Genomic DNA, 21,455 nt, shown 5'->3' with positions numbered 1-21,455 from the left:
TTCTTCTTCTTTTTTTTTCCTTTCAAAAACTTCTCTCCCTCGTTATATATTTGGAATTGTGGTAATTTAAAGTGCTTTATACTTAAAAATATATTAAAATAATATTTTTTTTATTATTTTTAAAATTAACATATTAAAATGATATAAAAATATATTTTAATATTTTTAAAAAAATTTAAAGAAATATAATCTCAACCACATTCCCACGTAATTTTTAATATTCAAGCAAATAAACGACACTATCCCATGTTATTTTTTATATATTTTGTTTGATTATTGATTTACAAATTATTCGATCGTACAAATATTTATCTCACCTAACCCCTGTCAAATATCATTAATACCTTATCTTCCAATAGTTTTCTTGCATCATTGGATGATATATAGTATTTTTTAAAATAATTTTTTATTTAAAAATATATAAAAATAATTTTTTTATAAAAACATTAAAAAACACTAAAAAACAATCAATTTCATGTTTCTCCAAGTCAAAAACATATTTGAAGAGCTCCTAGAAGCACAAGCAAGAGTTGTGTTAAATACTCTCTTAGTAAATATATGATATCGTGATGTAAAATATTTTTTAATAGTATTTTTTATATAAAAATATATTTAAATAATTTTTTTTATTTTCTTAATATAAACATATCAAAATCATTTAAAAATATTAATTTATTTTTTTTTAAGATAAACACATATTTTAAATGTATATAAATACAGTTGAAAGCACATTACCAAACATGCTATTAACCTCTCAATGCTCATTTAACATTATAGTAACAATTGTTTTTTGTTTGAAAATATATTAAAATTATATATATATATTTAAAATTATGCTTGATATTAATACATCAAAACAATATAAAAATAAAAAAAATTAATTTGAAACAAATAAAATAATTTATTTTAAACATAAAACAAACGTATTTAACCTCAATTTTTTACTCCCAACAAACACAAAACATACTGGACCGGGTCATGCGAGTTCGGCTCGTCATTTTGGGGTCGGGTTATCATAATCTAGTTCGCTAGGGTTTAAGGCTTTAAAAGAACAACCACACCATTTACTAAAAACACGAAAAAGAGCGGGAGTGAGAAACTAAACGTTTAATGATCCAAAATTTCTATCACTCGCTCAACTAACTCAGTCGCAACTCGATTTTCTAAATGGCCGTTAGGGTTTGTGAACTCACAGTTCTTGGAGAGTTCAAGCCATTTGGCCTGATTGCTGAAGCTCTGGACGGTAAACCTCCAGACACCGACCCTGATGACTACGACTATTTCCTCTTCGATCCCGAAATCGCCCGAGACCGCAACGAAATCGACGAAACCGATACATGCGGATCCGCGCTCAGAGATCGCAGCGACCACGAGCTCTTCATTAGAGGAAACAAGTACATCATACTGATACTGCCTTTTTTTTTTCTTCGAAAAATTTCTTTTTTGGAATGAGATTACCGTTAATTTTAGGTCAATTTGTTTAATTATACGACTCCTATTTTCTTGAGTTATAAGTATCTGCATATCTGATCGAAGTTTGATGTCTAATTCTGTTCATCCTACTTAGCCAGAAATTGATTCCATTTACAGTAATGTTGTAACTAACTAAATTAAATTTAATAGCTTTTTTTCCACGAATATCATCCACTGCTTTTATTGCTATCATTTTTTATAGAATTCCCATTTATCTCCTCTCTCTCCGGTGGCTTAATAGGATTATATGGTCTACTGGTGCAAGAGTTTTCAAGAGATTCACGTTGCCCTCCCCAGTTATCATGGTACAAAGTGATACTACATTTGGCTCGTTATCAGATTATGTTGTTATAATACACCCCTTTACAGTATTTGATCTCTACCACGACTTCTTTATCATGTTACAGGCGTGCTGGTGTCATCTGGGTGATCTTTCTGAAGCTCTGCTTTGCATATTGCTTACTGATTCCTTAACAATATATAACATATCAGGTAAGAAGACTGAGATGTTTTATTTTTTTTGGTGATAATGCAATATGATATCTTCTTTCAACTAACATTTTATTTTTTCCTGAAATAGTCATTCCTGTTTAGCATGCTATTGCAAAACTTGGTGCATATCACCTAATTCACAGGCGTCCCAGGGCATCAACATGCAATCACTCCAGTTGTTTCAATTACAAAAAAAATGCAGCATATTGTACACAGAAGAAAATTAATGTTTGTTAGGATATACATAATCATTGTCATTTTATTATTGCCTTGTGCTGCTTGGTGGTGCACTTTTTTGTTTTTGTGTTGACATGGGTATCTCAGAGCCAGTGCCCATGAATACAAAGTGTCGCATATCTACTAGAGAGGAGCATATTGTACTGTGCAGTTTATACGTATCTGGTTGTACTTTATCCAGGAATTTCAATTTTTTTTTAGCCTAGACATTTCATTGCATCGATTGAGCTGATATTTGTTTTCTGAAATTAAGTTGATATTCTCAATCTCTTAATCTTTCTCTCTCTCACACACAGGTGAAGTAGTATCCATTCCCCTCCCTTGTACTATCACATCAATATGGCCTCTTCCATTCGGTTTGCTACTCCAGTCAGCCTCTGAGAATTCCCCAATGCAAAATCACTTCTCATCCCCAAGCCCTTTATTTGGTGTGTGTGATATGTCCCGTGCTAAACGAGAGATTGTGCATAGCCCACACCATAACTTCGGTGTTTTGGGGACATTTGATCATGTGATCAAAGGAGATTCAGTTATAATGTCCTCACATCTCATTTTGAAGGACCTGTTGGAAGAGCCACATGTATGTATAGTTGCTTTTGCCGAATGAAAAGAACAATTGCTTGCCTTGTCAATTTTGAAGTTATGTAGTTAGGTTCCTTTTATTTTTGTATTCTGTGATCATCACAAACTATACTGCTTTGATCTTTCTCAGTTGATGTATGTTGAAGAAAGAGGAAAATTGACCATAATGAAGGATTTTGATGAAAGAACAATTTGGACTAGCAATCAAATTCCTCTAATGGCATCATATAATAAAGGTTTCTCGTATTGCCTTTGAGTGGATTATTCCATGTCTCTTTTACTTTTATCTCCTTTCTCATGTTATCATGTATAGCGTTTTGCTTTATATGCAGGGAAGATGCAGCATTCACTGTGGGTTGCTGAAATCATCAATTCTAATTTTGAAGCCAAAAATGCCAGTCTAAGTGGTGCAGCTCTTGATGATGTATTAGATAAAAATTTCTCCTTTCGTAGAATATGGCAGGGGAAGGGTGCCCAGACAGCTGCTAGTAAGGTGCCTTACATCAGTTCTTGGCACCTTATGGTTCCGGAACTTAGTCTGTACCTAAGTCTATGAAAAGAAAATAAAACCCTTACAAAACCATGATTATTCTTTCCAACTCATTTTTTTTAACCCCTTCTTTCTTCAAAATCAAAGTTCGGTTGAAGAGATTTCACCTACCATGGTTGGAGTTGCTCTTCCAAATAGAGTTTGCCTCCAATTTTTTGCCATTATTCTGAACTGGTGTATCTGACCCGCATTTCATTCAATTGAGTTTGATGTCTATCATACTATTTTCCTTCTGGGAATTTATGATATATGCTGCTTACACAATTTGTTTCTTTTTCATGTTAAAGGTTTTTCTCGCGACTGACGACGATGCTGCTCCTGTTATTTGCTTTCTTCTTCAAGAACAGAAGAAGTTGTTGTCTGTAAAGCTTCAAAGTCTTGAAATTAATAATGAGATTATTTTTGATATCAAACCTGATGTGAGCTGGAGTGTTGCTGCAGTTGCAGCTGCACCTGTGAGTGTTACACACCCAAGGTAGAGCTGGCCTTTCTTTTCTGTCTTTATATGCTTCATCCTGACCAGGTCATCATCTTTTCTTATAAATCACACTTTTCCACTTTTGGCTTCTCTTTCTTTTTCAGAGTGAAAGTAGGACTCCTGCCTTATACAGACATTGTTGTTTTGTCTCCTGACAACTCGCTTCTCCTTATTGTAAGCTGCATGCCCTGGTGGCCTGCATTAATCTTGACATCATAATAATCTGTTTAGCTTTTATTTGTTTTTCTATACCTCTTCATGTAAAGAGCAACTTTTTGTCTGTTTGGATGCTTTCTCCCTGTAATTTTCTTGTGTCCAGCATAAGGTGATATCTTTTCCTCTGTATTTCTGGGATTTCTTGCTAACATTTATACAGATATTCAATCAATACTGCCATCTACAATTATCCATTTCAATCATCATCATCATCATTTCTTGTTATGCCAAAAAGTCAATACATTTTTACAGGCAGTTTTTAGTTTAAAAATGGGCAGTAGCGTTCCCAACCAGAAGTTTGACTCACTTGCCCTTGATAATTATATAGCTTCAGAGTTTGTTTATGAAGATTGATAACCAATTTCAACTGGTTGGGTTTGAATCTTTTCTTTATCCTAGCAGCTCTATTTGTTACATGTCCAACTTGTGTGTGTGTTTTTCAGTACTTCAATTTTTATAGGAGAAATAATTCCTCTTCACTAACTAAGATTCCTTGCGTATGATAAATTTTTTTTGGTAATCTCATCATTCTTAGTAACAAAAAGCAAATTTAGTTTTCTTCTGTGAGACATTCCGGTACATTGCTTGCTCTATGAACTGCACTATGTGTTGTCTATCAGTCTTTTGATAATATTTTTTGTCAGAGCAGTGATGAGTGATTTGCAAAATTAATTCATGTTCTTTTCTTCATATGATTTGGCTATATGGGTAATATTAACTCACATGTTATGTTGCAGTCAGGGAAGCAATTATTGTGTAAGTATTTGTTGCCGTCTTTTTTTGGAAAAGGCCATCTTTCACATAATTTGGAATTCTCAGAGACTGCATCTGTTCAGCTTGACTCAAAGATTTTAGGATTGACTGATGCAGTGGAGGGGCGTGTTAATCTAATATTAAATAGTGGCCAGGTTTGTTAATATGTACGCAGAAAGTTCTTTTTTGAGCCAAATCTGATTACTCTAATCACAATTACCATTGTTATTGTCACCACTTTTTTTTTTTGCATGCTCATCTACTTTAATGTTTGTTGTTTAGCTGTGCTGCTCTGCAACTTTTTTTGTTTTCTTTACTTTTCTCCTACCTATATGCTGCGCATTTTGTTCTGGATTATTGTTTCATAATTTACAGTATAGTTTCATACAGTCCCATGCTGGTGGAATGGAGTAAAAAGATTAATGTTCACCCCACATTAGTTTGGGATTAGTTTAATTGAGTTGGTTGTAGCTTCATATTGCTAATAGCATGTTCATGCTTTTAAGAAACTTGCAATAGTGATTGTATTTGTTAATGAAGTTTTACAATGAGATCTATCTATACAGTAACAGTATTTAATTATGCAGATTAGCTAATTGGCCGACCCTGTTAATTTGTTCTTGCTACCCACCAGAATTTTTAACCTTCTACAATTCTGTCAATCACAGTTACCCTGTTAATAATATCATGCCCTTGATTTTTTGTTTTCAGATGTTTCGATGCACATTACGAAGAAGCCCTTCGTCTTCATTAGTTAATGATTGCATCACAGCAATGGCTGAGGGGCTCAGTTCTGGCTTCTATAACCATTTCCTTGCTCTTCTCTGGGGAGATAGCAACTCTGACTATTTGTCCAGGGCCGATTCTAGTGTTGATTCTGAATGGAACTCATTTTGTAATATCATACTTCAAATGTGTAGGAAGCCTAGTGCCACTTCTCAGAAGCATTCGGACTTAGAGAACTTGGAGCAGCATTCATCCTGGGAGTTTCTTGTTAACAGCAAATTTCACAAGAACTACCATAAACTTAATTTTATTTCTAGGGTTTCTTCATCAGAATTGTCCTTTGATATGGAGAAAATGGATTCCTTTGGATCAAATATGGAAGGTAATCGAAGTTCAGAAAAGTCATTTTACTTTGAGCTATTACAGGAGAGCTTGGATTGTCTACATGCATTATATGAAAGTCTGAAACTGGATAAACTTCGCAAACGGTAAGTCTAGTTTATTATTTAGACTATTGTTGCAAACATTTTGAGTCTATTTAAATATTTTTTGAACAAAGACATTCTGGTATAGTTTTCTAAGCTAAATGACTCGCTGAAGTTTAAATTGCATAAGTAATCTAAGGCTCAGCCTTTTCATTTTATTTGTTTGATGTATATAACTCAAAAGTTTCATTAACATCTTTTGCCTAAAACATTTGCTTGTAGGGACTTGGAGCTTGTGGCAGTTCTTCTATGCAATATTGCCAAGTTTCTTGGTGAGGGAAATTATTTGGATCATTATATTCGTGATTTTCCTGGTCTGATTTCGAAAATTGGGACATGTGAGATGCCTTTCTCCCAGAAAACTCCTCCTAGTTTATTCAGATGGCTTGAAAACTGCATGCAACATGGTTGTAGTTCTGCTAATACGGATGATCTTCCGCCTTTAATTTGTAAAGATGGAAACTCTGTTGTGAGCTGGGCAAGAAAGATAGTTTCCTTCTACAGTTTATTATGTGGTGGTAAACAAATAGGCAAGAAGCTGTCATCTGGTGTTTACTGTAATATTGCTATCGGTTCATGTTGCACTAGTGAGGAGCTCACGGTTTTGGCAATGGTTGGGGAAAGATTTGGACAGCAGCAGCTTGACTCACTACCTTCTGGTGTATCCCTTCCTCTGCGACATGTAAGTTGATTGTAGTACTTTGCTGGGTATGGGAAGCTCTGCAAGCAAATAGATCCATAGAACTTCGTAAATTCCTGTATTATCTTTTGAAATGGTAAGTTCATATTGTTGCATAGTGACCTAGCAAGTCAAGTGAAGGTAGTGAAAAGTTGGGATATTATGTCTAGCGGCAGGTTTATCTATGGAATAATTGTTCGGAAAAGGTGATGGTCCTACTTTTATCTACACTAATGATTTTCTTCACCTTTAGGCCCTAGACAAGTGCCGGGAATCCCCTCCAACTGATTGGTCTGCTGCTGCATATGTTCTTCTTGGTAGAGAGGATCTGGCTTTGTCTCGTTCAGCTCTGCCATGCAAATCTGGGGAACTTGAAACTCAACCCAATGTGAATCTGATCTCCATGTCGACACCTTACATGCTACATTTGCATCCGGTGTCAATTCCTTCTACAGTTTCTGATACTACTGGACTGGAAAGTGCCAAGTTTGAAGATTCAGATTCTGCTGATGGGTCTATGATGGATGGTATGGAACATATCTTCAACTCCAGCACTCAATTGCAGTATGGTCGAGATCAGCGGTTGAATGAGGTTTGCTCTTGCCCTTAAGCTCACCCATCAATATTGAACTGTTCAAATTATAAGTGCAGGGAAATGATTTATGATTTAAGGTTCACCTAAGGTTTGAAATGCTTCCTGATGCAATTTTTGTATGATAAAGTCTCATATCACTTCATTGCTGATAAAAGAAGTTTTATATCAGTTCATGGATGCTATTCAATCATTTTGAATCCAGCAGAGTCTATTAGTTTGTTGCACTAGGTTTTGAATCAGTTTTCTTAAATTGCACTCATGTAATTGTTGCATTATGAAAAGTTCTGTACTCTTCTGTGTTTCCTTATTATCTATTTTCACTTCAACCAGGTTAGACGACTCTTGTGCTCCACTAGACCTGTGGCTATCCAAACATCTGTTAACCCCAGCGCCTCTGACCAGGATATACAGCAGGTATACCTCACTTGCTGTCTATTTGAAAGCTGTAAATTATTTATTTCTAGGTGTTTTAGTAGTTATTAACTTCCTAGTATAGATTGAAATGCTAAATGCTACTACAAGAAAACAATGTGTTTGGGTGATTAACGTGCTGTGCTGCACATGGGAATTTTTCAAAGTTATGATCACTACAATACACATGGAGAATTTCAGTAATGAGGATGAGAGACCTTAAAAGTTCTGCAGTCTTTTATTATTACTTTCTTCCTGTTTTACTTGTGGTTCAAATCCTTATCTTATTGTGTCTTCCTCTCTCCCTTTTGCTTGTGAAGGCTCAACTGTGGCACCTGGCACAAAGGACCACTGCTCTTCCTCTTGGCCGTGGGGCATTTACTCTAGCAACCATATCTACCCTTTTAACGGAGGTATTCATTCTGTTTTACTGTTTAATTTCTTGGGCTTTTGCAACTAAATTGATTTTTGATGATGCAATTCTGTTTCATATTTAATCTCTTTCTGCAGGCCTTCACAGTGCCAAAGCTTGTTTTAGCAGGTCGGTTGCCGGCTCAACAAAATGCAACTGTATGTTGTTGTTGTTGTATTAAGTAATAAACTTTTAAACTTCTGCTGTCTATGTGTTTCTGTTCTCTTGGTTACATGTTACTTGCTATGTTCTCGTAACTAACATTTTGTAATGGTTGGGTAGTTTCATTTCATACGATGAATCTTGATGAACGAACTTTAACATAATAAATAATAAAAAATAAATTATTCTGTTTTCCTTGAGTTTGCAGTGGGAGCTTTGTCTCGTCATCATTTTTCTTCTGAACATCTCCTTCTTTCTTGTTTTTCTGTCTTGCATGTTCTTTCTTTTGATAGGTAAATCTAGACCCAAATATAAGGAATATACAAGAACTTAAATCTTGGTCAGAGTTTCACAATGCTGTTGCTGCTGGACTAAGGCTGGCTCCCCTTCAGGTTTATTTTTGTATCCTTTTGAGATCATGTTTTTCTCCCCCTAGTTCAAGTTCATCAATTACTTTACCCATTTGTTACCAAGTTTTTCTGCATTATGAAATTCTTATTTCACTTTTTAATGACATTAAAATGTAGCTAATCATTTTGCTTAATGTGACATGCACTTGCTTTAGAAAAAAACAGGTATATATTTATTACTCTTTATTATTGATGTGACATTAAAATGCAGTTTATCATTTTACTTAATGTGAGATGCACTTGCTCTAGTAAAAATGGGCATATATTTATTACTCTTTATTATTGATTTGACTGTTCCAATTTTCTTGTTCCCTTTATTTCTCAGCTGTTTTTAATATTACTTCTGTTATATACTATTTTACCTTGAAAAACATTTTTAGAAAACTTGTTTTGAAGTATTTTTCCCTTTCACATGCAGGGAAAAGTGTCAAGGACATGGATAATATACAACAAACCTGAGGAACCAAATGCGATCCATGCTGGTCTCCTCCTTGCATTAGGATTACATGGATATCTGCGTGTTTTAGTGATTAGCGACATATACACGTATTTCACACAGGTTTGACCACCTTTTGCTCTCTTTTTTTTGCCTTGTAATTTGCTGTGTTCATAATTTGTAATTAGTGTGCTGACAGCAAATCAAATAATTGTACCGGTTCGAACTTTGGTGTTGAGAGGGGAGTGAGATAGCTTGTATGTTTAAAATCATATTCCCTACGCCACTTTCTTCATGAAATGAAGCTGGTCATATCATTCTTCAAAGCTACCCAAGGATCTAGATATTAGTTACTTTATCTTATTATTCTATAGCTTTAGCATCATCTATAATCATTTTATTCATATATTTACAGTTTGTGTCCTTTTTTTGTCTAGTTTTGCTTCTTACTGCTTCATATCAACAGGAGCATGAAAGTACAACGGTAGGATTAATGCTTGGTCTGGCAGCTTCTTACAGGAAAACAATGCACCCAGCAATATCAAAGGTAAAAACCATATGTAAACCTCTTCATTTCTTTTTCTTTTATGATGAAAAACCATATGTAAACCTGATATTCTGTTAAGGTTCAATATTCTCTTCTTCATCTATTGAAGTTTTGGTTGCTAAAGTCTTCCTAGCCTTTTGTGTTTTGGATGGAAGGATGCCTTCTGCCCCAAGACAGAATTTCTTTTGATTGTTGATTTTTTTTATTGAATTGGTATATAATTCTGTAAGCATGAGAATCAATAAACTAGCCTGCAATGGTTTCCTGCAGTGGATGCCAATTGGCATCTTAACATTCAATCTGCATCTTTTGTGTCCTATATTTTAGTGACCTTTTCAGATACTAACTAGGGGCTCCAACTACTTGAACACTTTTTAGTAGATGTGACTTGTTCGTGTGAAGAATAGAACATTACTTTAAGCATTGCTTTAATATTCTTCTTCTCTATATTGCTTAGTCACTTACTCACTAGTCTAAGTCACAAAACTGACTCAATTGCTCTGTGTGGCAGTCTCTGTATTTTCATATACCTTCTCGGCATTCTTCTTCATTTCCGGATTTGGAGTTACCAACCCTTGTGCAGGTATTTATCACTGTCACTTGAATTACATCATAAAATAATTTGTGATTTTTGTTTTACATTTGGAAATGAATATATTTGTTTCTTCTACAAGGAAGGCAAAGTTTAATTGTTTGCTAAAACTTAAAAGGTGTGCATTGATGCATCCATAGATGTGTTCATTAGCATACAAAAATAATTCTTCAGAACACTATTTTCTTGAGAAGCACTTTCCAGACTCTGTTCTAAATTGGTATAAGCTTATTTTGTGGACTTTTTTGCTGTAGTTAGTGAATTCCAGTTTCTTCATCATATTGCAGTTGACTCTCTACTTGGTTACAGTTGTTGCTAAAATTGAGTCTTGAATGATTGATCAATTTGCTAAGGTGTAAAAAATAGTCATGAGATTTATTTGGCAGTAGTTGGAATATTGATTTGACCTCACATTCTATTCTGTTGCATTCCAGTCAGCAGCACTAGTTTCAGCTGGGCTTCTCTATGAAGGATCAGTTCACCCGCCGACAATGCAGATTCTTTTGGTAACTTTTTACTTAATGCTATGGTAGCAGATTCATTTTTTTTCACTATTGGTTTCATGTATTTCCTTTTCTGCTTAATGTGGTGAACCACTAAATTATTTTTCATGACATTGGAAATTGTGAGTGAAGCTTGTATGGCATGTGTAATTGGACAGCAGAAAATCATCTATTCTGCACTGTACTCTCTCAAGTCTAGTGAGGCTATTATAACTAGATCCTTTCTGTTTGCCTGTGCTTTCTAAACATATCATCACACATTAGCCTTTTTGGCTCAGTACTCTTACTAGGAGTGTTCACAAGTAGGATAAATTGGTTTTGACCTTATATTTTTTACCTTCTGAAACTTGTGGTAATGAATATTCGAGAAATGACCCAAACTTTCTAAATTGGTAGGGCCAGGTTAAACAGGATCTGATTTGCTGTTGGCAGTTTGGATGAGTATCTGCATAATTGTTCCTGGCATTGCTAAACTGCATCCTGCAAATTTTTCTCTCTCCTATTTCACAATCCCAAGCAAGCCCACTTTGCATTGCTTGTAATGTGGAAATCACCAGTTTTTCACCCGGGTTCCATCATCAAATGCTACTTATGTGAATCACATACAACCCCAATTCCAATCCCAAGTCAACCGCCTGTTACAAATGGAAAACCATTAGCACTAATAGAATGAAGAAACAACCACCTCCAGTTTCATATTTCTCTTACCCTACTGCATTACTGAGAAAATGTTTAACCATTAAAGTGTAAAACTAGCATCATCAAAACCAGCCACTGATTTCCACTCTCCAGTTCAGCTCATTTCTCCAATACAAACCACATTCATTTTACAAAGAAAACAAATGTATGTTAGGGACAGATTACTGAAATGTCATAAGAAGTCGAGAGGAGAAAACCACCAAAGCCAGAGAGAAAATAAGAGTTTTGTGCTCTCATGACGTGAGAACCAAGATATCCTCAAAGATGAGGAGATTCTTTGAGAGAGACATAGAGATGATGAAAGAACTAAGGAGATGGCAGATGAGATCTTAGGTCTGTTGAAATTAGGTTCCTATTTAAGGTGTGGGAATTGGAATTATATAGAAAAAGGAGCCTGAATTTTTTGGAATGTTTAAAAGATCCAATTTTTTGTATTGGTGTTTCTGGTTGGATTGGACAGGTGTTTCAAATTTATAATCTTCAATGACTTGATCAGTTGGGTATCGCAAATCTACTGATCAACCTACCCCCTCTCTCAAATAATTGGTGAGGTTGGTTGGGCTGGGATTTGATTGAGTGGGTTGGTGCACTCCCAATTGTTTGATTTTAATAATGTTTTTAATAATATGAATTATTCAATTATGTGGTACTAACTAATTGCTTTGGATTGCAAGACAATGAATGATATAGCCATTAAACCTTCTTCTTGTGAATGAAAAGTACTCTTGTTAATGCCCCATTCAGCTACAAGTGTGGAGTGTTGTGTAGTCTTTTCTTAACTGTCCTCTGATACTCCCCCCCCCCTCCTCTCTCTCTTGTGGGCGCACTCGTGCACACAACACACGCACTTGATGCCTTTCAGTTATGATTACATAAATTACTTCTGCAGGGAGAAATAGGCCGTAGAAGTGGAGGCGATAATGTACTTGAAAGAGAGGGTTATGCTGTTTCTGCAGGATTTTCTTTGGGTCTTGTTGCTTTGGGTATGGATAATTTAATACTTTGATCAATTAAATATTGAGAATCTGAACTTCATTTGAATAACTATGTTATGCTAACTGAAGGTCGAGGTGAAGATGCACTTGGTTTCTTGAACAGCTTGGTTGATCGATTGTTTCAATACATTGGTGGCAAGGAGATGCATAATGTAGGGCTGTTAATTCTCTCTTGATGATTTTACTGCCATTATGGATTCCTATAATTGTGTTGTAAATTTGGTGTAACTAAAATGAACACCTTGAGCAATTTTACTTTTGGAATGCTTAATTGAGTTTTGATTTTCTCTCTTTCCTGTTCTATTCTTAATCAGGAAAGACCCCTTTTCTTGACACCATCAATGGATGAACAAAACCACGGTGCTGGACAGGTCATCTCCACTACCTCTGGCACAGCAATGTTTCCAGGACCTTTTTCTTTTCCTTAGTACATCGTTCTTACTGTTTCTCTAATGTGCACAGATGATGGATGGAACTGCAGTCAATGTTGATGTTACTGCACCTGGAGCTATCATTGCTCTTGCATTAATGTTTTTGAAGGTACTTTAGTTTGAAACGTGCAACAAGTGTGTTTTAGGATTAATAAGGATCATAGGATTCTAAAAAGAAATTCCTGCAAATGACTGTATCATCTATAAAGATTTTTGGCTCTCCTTGTCTTGCAGACCGAGTCAGAGGCAGTTGTATCAAGGCTTTCTATTCCTCAGACCCATTTTGATTTGCAATATGTGAGACCCGACTTCATAATGCTTCGTGTCATAGCTCGGAATCTGATAATGTGGAGCAGGTAGTGCTAGTCATGTAAATTGCTGCATTTAAGCTTAATCTCTATGTGATTAAGACTCTGATTCAAAGCCCACATACCATTTATTCAGGGTGCATCCATCCAATGATTGGATTCAGTCCCAGATTCCTAATATTGTCAAAAGTGGTGTTAATGGCCTTGAAGATCATGTTAATGACATGGATGAAATGGATGCAGAAACCTTTGTCCAGGCATATGTCAATATTGTGGCTGGAGCGTGTATTTCTCTTGGTAAGTAATTGTTGTTTGATCAGATTTGGATGCTTATTCTTCTAAGACTTATTTCCTGAAATGATTTTCATATCAAATGTGATCCTGCCTTTTGGGTCACCAAGGTATCTGCTGTATGGACTTGCCCGTGGCTTTATTTTAAGAAATTGAAGAATTCAAAATTATTGAGCATAAAATGACAACGCAGATGCACAGAGAATTTTGTTTTAAAAAATCAAAATTTAGCAAGTTATGTCGAAGATGAGCTTCCTGTGACAGATAAAACCAACAAAGCGATCTCTTGCAAAGTGCAATTAAAATCTTTGTTTTGGCTAGCCAAGGCAATATTAATTCATTTCCTCAATTTTAAAGGAAATCAATATTTCCAGATAAAAAAATCGTCTATCCAGAAACTCATGCATGCAGTTTTGTGAGTCAATGCATCCATTGCTTTAGAAATGATTGCCATTATGAATGTACAGAACTTGCATAAGCAATCAATAGTCTGTTCAAGCATCTGAGTAGTAGCCTAGACTTATTGGAAAGCTGGGACTTTCTGTGGTGACTTCTTATTTGTGAAAAATGCCTGTTCTTTACATAAAATGAAAATGAAGTTTGATTTTATGACTAACTGGTGGCAGAACTGCTGTAAACATTCTGTGTTAAATGGTAAAACTTGAAGAATTGTTGTCACATACTGCAATAGATCTTAAGTGGTACTCAATGACTGTGGACTCTAATGCATAGTTAATCTAGCTTTAGTACTACATAAGGTTGTCTTGTGCTGACTACATTCAGACTAAATTGTTATTGATATTTGCTTTTGTTGATCAACTTGACGAAAGGAAAATTGTCCAGAAGAGACTGGATTGGTGTGTATAATCTTTTATCGTCAATAACTTGAGGTTGAGTTCTGGGCACTCAAAATTATCGTAAAAGATATATAAATTGAAATTATGGGTGCACATACAATTTTTTTTTTTAATTATGTGCATGGACAATGACATAATTGAATGTCTGTCACAATTACTTTATTGCATTTATCTATTTTGGCATGTTAATTAATGTCAGTCTGAATTTTTTTTCCCATTGCTTTTCTTGTATTGTCCCCCCCCTGTAAATCCTGACCATTATTATCATTAATTATGGGCAGGTTTGAGATTTGCTGGCACAAAGGATGGGAATGCGCAGGAATTACTCTATGAATATGCTGTTTACTTTCTAAATGAGGTCCTACATTCACCATGTGTGATAGTGCTGTACTAATATCTATTAGTTTGTTGATAGAAAAGTTAATGAAATTTTGCAGATCAAGCATGTTTGTGCTACAAGTGGAAATGCCTTTCCAAAGGGATTGTCTCGTTATGTTGACCGTGGCACTTTGGAAATATGCCTTCATCTCATTGTTCTTTCATTGTCTGTGGTATGTGGAATTTGGTTATTGATGTTGTTTTCTCACCATCCTCTGTAATATAGGAAGAAGTGATTCTAAGTTTGTCTTGTGTTCTTGGAAAGTAGGTTATGGCTGGTTCTGGACATCTACAAACATTTCGATTATTGAGATTTCTCCGCAGTCGCAACTCTGCAGATGGTCATGCTAATTATGGCACTCAGATGGCTGTAAGTTTCCTGAGATTTCCTTTGGCCTCTATGGATCAGTCATATTCCACTTTTCCATCATAATCTATCTGAACTTAATTGTTTGTTAAAAAACACGAGCTTCTCAAACATGCTAAAAACTTAAGGTCATGTGAGCCAGCTAAACATGGTCTGGTTGTACAATGTGGGCCATTAATATGTAAATTTATCTAACTTGGTGGATAAGTGCCCGTATTCACTGGTGCTTTTAGTTTTAGCTGTGATCTGGAATCAGCTTTTCAAACTATATGGATGGAAGTTGCACAATTGGTTTTAGCTCCCTGCCTTTAAATTTCCTGTGCAGCTTAGCATGATATGAAAGTAAATCAATTTGCAATCACTTCTCGATGAAATATTTAAATTAATCTGTGAGCTGCATTACTATCAAAAGAGTTCCAAAATACTTTAGGGTCTTGACTTCCAGTTCACCAGTCGTGCAAGGTTAATTTGATTATTAAGATTGGTGACTTAAGATAAATTGTGCATTCAAATTCTCCATGTGTGCTTCTTGCTCGAGATAAATGATTTACCATTAAAACGACTCCTCTGTAACAAATTCAATTGAGAGATAAATAAAGCAGCTAGCTTGCTGTATTTTAATTATATATTTTTTATAAAAAGTTTAGGAATATCAATGAACTTAACGTTTGCCTTTCTGAATTGCATTTAGGTAAGCTTGGCAATTGGTTTTTTGTTTCTTGGGGGAGGGATGCGGACATTTTCCACAAGCAACAGTTCGATTGCTGCTTTACTTATTACTCTGTATCCACGTTTGCCCACTGTACCAAATGATAATCGTTGCCACCTTCAGGTAACATGATTATATGCTATAAGAAACAACTATTATGGTGAACATCATGAAGGATGGAAACCTCCTAATAACCTGTTGTGAGAGTTTTATTGGCTTCAAACAGTAAATTTAGCAGGTGCCAAATGATGCTGCCTGGTCATGGTTGATCAGTGTGTTTTTGGGATTGTGGTACTAAATGTAAAGCTTTGTCTTTCAGAAAATATTTGAAGAAAAATGGCTTGTCAGTTTTATTTAATTGGTAAAAAAAATGGCAATTTTGTTTTAGTGTAAAACAAAGATGTTGTGTGATTGGAAGCCCTGAAGTCTGAGTCTGTTGCTCCTCTTTTGTGTCGTACCATCTATTTCTCTTATGGTGTGTTTTTCAGGCATTCAGGCATTTATACGTCCTTGCAACAGAGGCTCGATTGCTTCAGACTGTTGATGTTGACAGTGGTCTGCCTGTCTATGCCCCTGTTGAAGTTACTGTCAGGGAAACTGAACATTATTCAGAAACAAGTTTTTGTGAAGTTACCCCTTGTATTTTGCCAGAACGTGCTATTGTAAGTTTTGCAGATTCACTGATGACTTTATGATTCTTGCAATATCCTTTTCTATCTTTTACACTGTAGCAAGTGCTCTCTCTCTCTCTCTCTCTTGTGAACTGGACATGGAATTTTTCTGCTGCTCTTGTGACTGCTCAAACAGATCCACTCCTGGAATGGTTTAGGACAAGAACATGAAGTTTTTGTTTAGTGATGCAGGGTTATCTACTCCCTGAACACAAGTGATTTTCCTGCCACGAAGCTCCAGAATGGCTTCTTTTCTTAATGTGTTGTTTAATGTTGGTTGCAGTTGAAGAGTGTACGTGTTTGTGGCCCTCGGTATTGGCCTCAAGTAATGGAGCTTGTTCCTGAAGGTTAGAGTATGCCACTGCACAATTTCTGCTATTCAATATTACTTTAACATGCTTTATATGATCACTGTTACTAATGGACAGATAAACCTTGGTGGAGCGTTGGGGAAAAGAATGACCCATTTAATTCTGGTGTCATCTACATCAAACGGAAGGTTGGAGCTTGTTCATATGTTGATGATCCCATAGGGTGCCAATCACTGTTATCACGAGCAATGCACAAGGTTGTCTTAACATTGTTTTATCAGCATTCGACTCTTACCTCGACTGTGCCTTACTATATGTTAGATATCAAAACAACATGTCCTTTTCCAGGTTTTTGGTTTGACGAATATAAAAGTGGGTGATCCAAGTACCAGTGACCATAGTGGACCAGGTTCTGTTACAGTTGATCAGCTAGTCAGCGCCTTCTCTTCTGATCCTAGCTTAATTGCCTTTGCACAGCTCTGCTGTGACCCTTCTTGGAATTGCAAGTAAGCTTGCAGAACTTAAGATCTATGCATCAATGTTGGCTGTGGTATTTTCTTCTTGTCTATACATTAATGCTTCCTTTGATCTACACCTTAATTTTATTTTAGCCATTGTAGCACCACAATCTTGGATCTAGTTGGATACAATAAATGAAATGTCCCAGTGGTGCATCTGGTAGTCGGCATGTCCTTCCAAGTTTTGAAACATGGTCCACTTTTATCCCTGTCAAATTTGACCAAGACCTCGAAGTTTGAATTTGGAATTTGAAAATTGAAACTATTGAGGTGTTCCCAGGAAATCACTTGGACTTTTTTTTATACAAATCACATTCTTATACTGGGATGGGCAAATAAGTTGTCATAGAAAAATATGGATGGCCAAGCAAGGGATATATTTTTGGTTGGTTTTTCATTTGGATGCTTTAACCACATGCCATAAGGGTAAAATTGTGTCTAGATTACTCCTCTTGGGACCTTGATTTGGGGGAACAAAAATAGGAAATGGCCTTTGTTCTTTTAGGTAATGAATTAGAGGCTAAGATGTAGGCTATTGGGACAGCTGAAGAGGCTTTGTTTTATCATGAAAGATTCTTACAATGACTTAGGTTTAGAATTCAATTTAACATTCAGAAGACTGCAAAATGTGCTGGAGTGTTTGTACTATTGGAAATTAAATGGCATAAGAAGTTAGTTTCTTGCTTGGTTTGGTGCCTAAACCATCCAAGGCTTCTTGTATGTCTAAGGACATGTTAGATAGGAGGGTAAAGGTGGTGAAAACATACCCTTGTAATTTCTCACCCCATTTACTTATGTTTGGTACAAGTTTGATGGTGAGAGGAATTTTAATGGAGGTTTAAATTTAACCTCAAAAGAGGGGTTAAATGTTCACCTAGTGGGGTGAGAGGTAAAGAAATTTTGAGGGAAAAAGTTCGAGTTCTGTGCTCTTACCTCCTTTTTGTTTGTTTGTTTGTTTAATTTAACACTTATATTCCTTTCTTTCATCCTCTACCATTTCAGACCATAAATATAAGATATTTAATTTTTTACAATTATATAATTTTTTTATCTTTATAAGGACCTATTATTATCCTTATTTTTTTCTACTTTCTAGCAAATATCTTTAACACTTCATCCCTCAATTTCTTTTTACACCCTTATCACTTCGTCCAAAATATCTTACCCCCTTAACATTAGTCATCCATCTATTTGCAGATCTGATGTTGAATTCCAGGAATTTTGCTTGCAAGTATTATTTGAGTGCATTAGCAAAGACAGACCAGCTCTTCTACAGGTAATAATTGCAGGAGAGTGCTTACCTAAGTGTAACATACACAATCTCTCTTATCGATCTTTAACTTTTTGCATAAGTTGATTTTTGTTAAACCATCATTGCAAATTCGGGATTGATGCTTCATTCATGTAAATCTTGAATATTTAAAAGTTCATTCATCCAAGTATTTTTATTGATCCATGCAGGGAAAATTTCTTTCACAGTTGTATTAAAAATTTGAAGTTTTGAATTCTAGTGTAATTATCTAGATAAAGAATTGTTAGACATCAACTAAATAAAATATTTGGAATGCATGATTTATAGGAGTAGAATATAAAATAAAATGAATTTTTAATGGAAAATTCACCATGTAGAAAATTAAGAGTCAGTAAGAATGCATGCTGTACTGATTTCCTCGGTGGATCCGTTCTCTTGTAAATTTCATGGTTTCTTTTTTGTTTCTAGAACTAATTTTAAATCAATTTATTGGACACAATTAGTGCCTGTTAGAAACTAGAACAAATAAATAAATAAGGCGCCCCAAGAACAACGTGCTGTGGAACAAAGTCCACCATACTATGGAAAACACTTTTCTGTACCTAAACCATCTTTTACTCTATCTAGGTATGTGTTTGGAAGGTGTCGACAGACAGATTGATTTGAAGTCTTTTTGAATGGAATATTTTGCTGACACGATCCTGCTTCGATGTATTGTCATTCTAATATGGTTATTTTCCTCAAATTCTTGCAGGTATATTTATCATTATATACTACAATTGGTTCAATGACTGACCAAGTTACAAATGGTACTTTTATTATTGGAGATTCACTCGCTTTGTCTAGTTTAAAGGTAAATTTTTTTGTTAGTCCTAGCATCTCACCTACTAATTGAACTAGGTCATTTCTTCCATATAATTGATTGCATACCATTTGCTTCTCAAAATAATGCCTTGATTAAACAACAAAGATCTGGCTGTGACCTAGAATATAACTGCAGAATGATGAGGCACAGTATTTAAGAAACTTGTATTTATTGTCATTTGAAAGTGGAATGGTATGTGAAACTAACATAAATTCCTGCAACGTTGTATAGCATACTGAGTGCGGATGCCATCTAGGTCATGGGGCCAAAGCTGACCAATGTTTGGGGTTGGTGGGTTAGTGGGCAGATCACATAATTGGAACACACAAGTAGAATGCTAAAGGTTGAATTGATTAATTAGTCATTTAGAATTGTCTCATCAGGTTTCCTTCATGTTAGAACTTCATGACAATCACCATAAGCTGGTATACATTACAATGGGTTTTTATACCTAACAAACTTATGTTTAACATGATATACTTGACGGCAACACAACAAACAGGCTTGGCCCGATAAAATTGGTATGATATGTGGGGCCCCAAGAATAGTGAAATATGAGAGATAACATGGGCCATGATGCCAAACTTTTATAAGCCAGAAGATGTAGAGATCAGAAATACATAAAGGCCATTAAAAAATTATTAGGGGATTCCCTTTGAGAACAGAAAGCAAAACTAATGGAGTACAGAACCTGTTTCTGGAGCTTCTAGATGGAAGGGTTTGTGCATAACAATACTGAAATAATGTTGTTCTGTTTGCAGCTAGCTTTAACCTATAACGAGGCCCTTCTCAGTGGAAGACTGACTACACCAAGAGGTAGCATTATTCAATCTGTCTTTCTAGGATCACTTAAAAAGCGGGTGGAAGAGCTGCTACATTGTTCAGAGGGATTGAAAATTGATTTTTGCAACTATTTGAATTTTGGGAGATGGCCCAATGATCAAACAGAGGGAGAGAAAAATTCTGTGCTTCTATCTTGGTATCTTCAATGGTTTGCAGTGCCATCATCGTCCATAATCAAGACAGCAATGGAGAGAGTTAAGCCCAAGCTTGTGTCAGCATCTTCGGTTCCCTTGCTGCGTTTGTTATTGCCAAGAACTCACATCAATGCAATTGGTGAGATAGACAAGTTATTGGTTTCTCCCCAAGTCAGTGGATGAGGTATGGATGCTGTGTTCTTTCAAAGGAAGGTAAGGTAGCGCGTCCAACTCCACAGTTTTGCAACTTCCGAAATCCTACTTTTAAAATTGTTGGACGTTAGGTTTCTGGAAGTGAGAAACGGGACTGTAGTTTGGTTTCTTGTTTCTTTCGCTCTTGAGCTGTTTCAAAATGCAAGGTTTTGTGAAGTTGGAAAAAGGCACGAGTTCATCAGGAAGTTGGAACTGGAAGTCTAACCAAAGTGGAACCTCTATGTCATCCAGCGAAGTGGTTATGGCAGAGAATTGATATCGGCTCATCATGCTTCAGGGAGTTCACCTGCCTCGAAACGGAACCTGCTAGAGGTTCTCTTTTTGGCACGCGGAGGTGTTTTTCAATGTGAAATTTGTTTGTAGATTATATTTTTCTGTATTAGTCTATTGTATATTTTTTGTCGTTATTAGCAACACTGTAGCATACATGAAAACTCCAATGATGAAATCCTCCCCTCTCCCATCCTGTATTTCCTTCATTACCTGGCCCCTCGTTACAAAATTCACTGCTAAATTAACGTTGATCTCCAGTGTTTTGCCTCCACAACATTATTAGCATCCAATTGAATTTATAAATTTCTCTTAATGATTTCAATCAAATAGCTGGATAAACTCGTTGCCTCTGAAGTTTGTCTTGTTTATCCATTTTGCCAACAGATGGGTTTGAATTTCTCACATAACCAGCAAAACTCTCCAAAGTTTAAGAAGAAGAAAATCACATAGGATAGGATTTACAACACTTTCATCGTGGGATACTTGAACCATCAGGTATGTGTGTTAAAGATTAGGTGGTCTTAATCCTTCCAGTTACGTCCATGTTTGGACATTGGTTCAGGTATCACAATGGCGTCTGATTTGCCAGCTCTCATGGTTG

General features: G+C 35.7%; 1 protein-coding gene across 4 annotated transcripts; it reads left to right on the top strand.

Annotated features, from left to right (window-relative positions):
• The first annotated feature begins 1,039 nt into the window (after positions 1-1,039).
• Positions 1,040-21,170, top strand: LOC118055836 (anaphase-promoting complex subunit 1). 4 transcript variants are annotated; one of them, XM_035067841.2, is made up of 38 exons: positions 1,042-1,394; positions 1,715-1,778; positions 1,881-1,965; positions 2,499-2,782; positions 2,915-3,020; positions 3,117-3,277; positions 3,622-3,809; positions 3,917-3,986; positions 4,766-4,936; positions 5,493-5,995; positions 6,215-6,674; positions 6,925-7,263; positions 7,597-7,680; positions 7,998-8,090; positions 8,188-8,247; positions 8,545-8,643; positions 9,080-9,220; positions 9,564-9,644; positions 10,156-10,227; positions 10,671-10,742; positions 12,328-12,421; positions 12,503-12,585; positions 12,748-12,804; positions 12,896-12,973; positions 13,099-13,220; positions 13,309-13,469; positions 14,602-14,678; positions 14,758-14,871; positions 14,967-15,068; positions 15,757-15,897; positions 16,263-16,436; positions 16,729-16,792; positions 16,874-17,013; positions 17,105-17,262; positions 18,472-18,550; positions 19,281-19,379; positions 20,153-20,581; positions 20,728-21,170. In XM_035067841.2, the coding sequence occupies exons 1-37, from the start codon at positions 1,168-1,170 to the stop codon at positions 20,549-20,551; spliced, it is 5,502 nt and encodes a 1,833-aa protein (XP_034923732.1). In that variant the 5' UTR covers positions 1,042-1,167; the 3' UTR covers positions 20,552-20,581; positions 20,728-21,170. The 4 variants fall into 4 exon arrangements, 3 of the variants coding, with proteins under 3 accessions (XP_034923732.1, XP_034923731.1, XP_034923733.1); XM_035067840.2 differs by having other exon boundaries at positions 1,043-1,394; positions 20,153-21,170; XR_004688715.2 differs by lacking the exons at positions 17,105-17,262; positions 18,472-18,550; positions 19,281-19,379; positions 20,153-20,581; positions 20,728-21,170 and having other exon boundaries at positions 1,040-1,394; positions 16,294-16,436; positions 16,874-16,951.
• The last annotated feature ends 285 nt before the right edge of the window (positions 21,171-21,455 follow it).

The sequence above is a fragment of the Populus alba genome, chromosome 8 (genome assembly GCF_005239225.2).
Source record: "Populus alba chromosome 8, ASM523922v2, whole genome shotgun sequence".
Classification (NCBI taxonomy): domain Eukaryota; kingdom Viridiplantae; phylum Streptophyta; class Magnoliopsida; order Malpighiales; family Salicaceae; genus Populus; species Populus alba.
The sequence above is the reverse complement of the archived record's forward strand: the minus strand, read 5'-3'. Positions and strand labels throughout refer to the sequence as shown.

Excerpts from the sequence above, each read along its gene's own strand:
- LOC118055836 (XM_035067841.2), top strand. The coding sequence starts at position 1,168 with ATGGCCGTTAGGGTTTGTGAACTCACAGTTCTTGGAGAGTTCAAGCCA. Across the intron at positions 3,810-3,916 it reads GTGAGTGTTACACACCCAAG|AGTGAAAGTAGGACTCCTGC; the intron begins GTAGAGCTGGCC and ends TTTCTTTTTCAG. Across the intron at positions 7,264-7,596 it reads GAGATCAGCGGTTGAATGAG|GTTAGACGACTCTTGTGCTC; the intron begins GTTTGCTCTTGC and ends CACTTCAACCAG.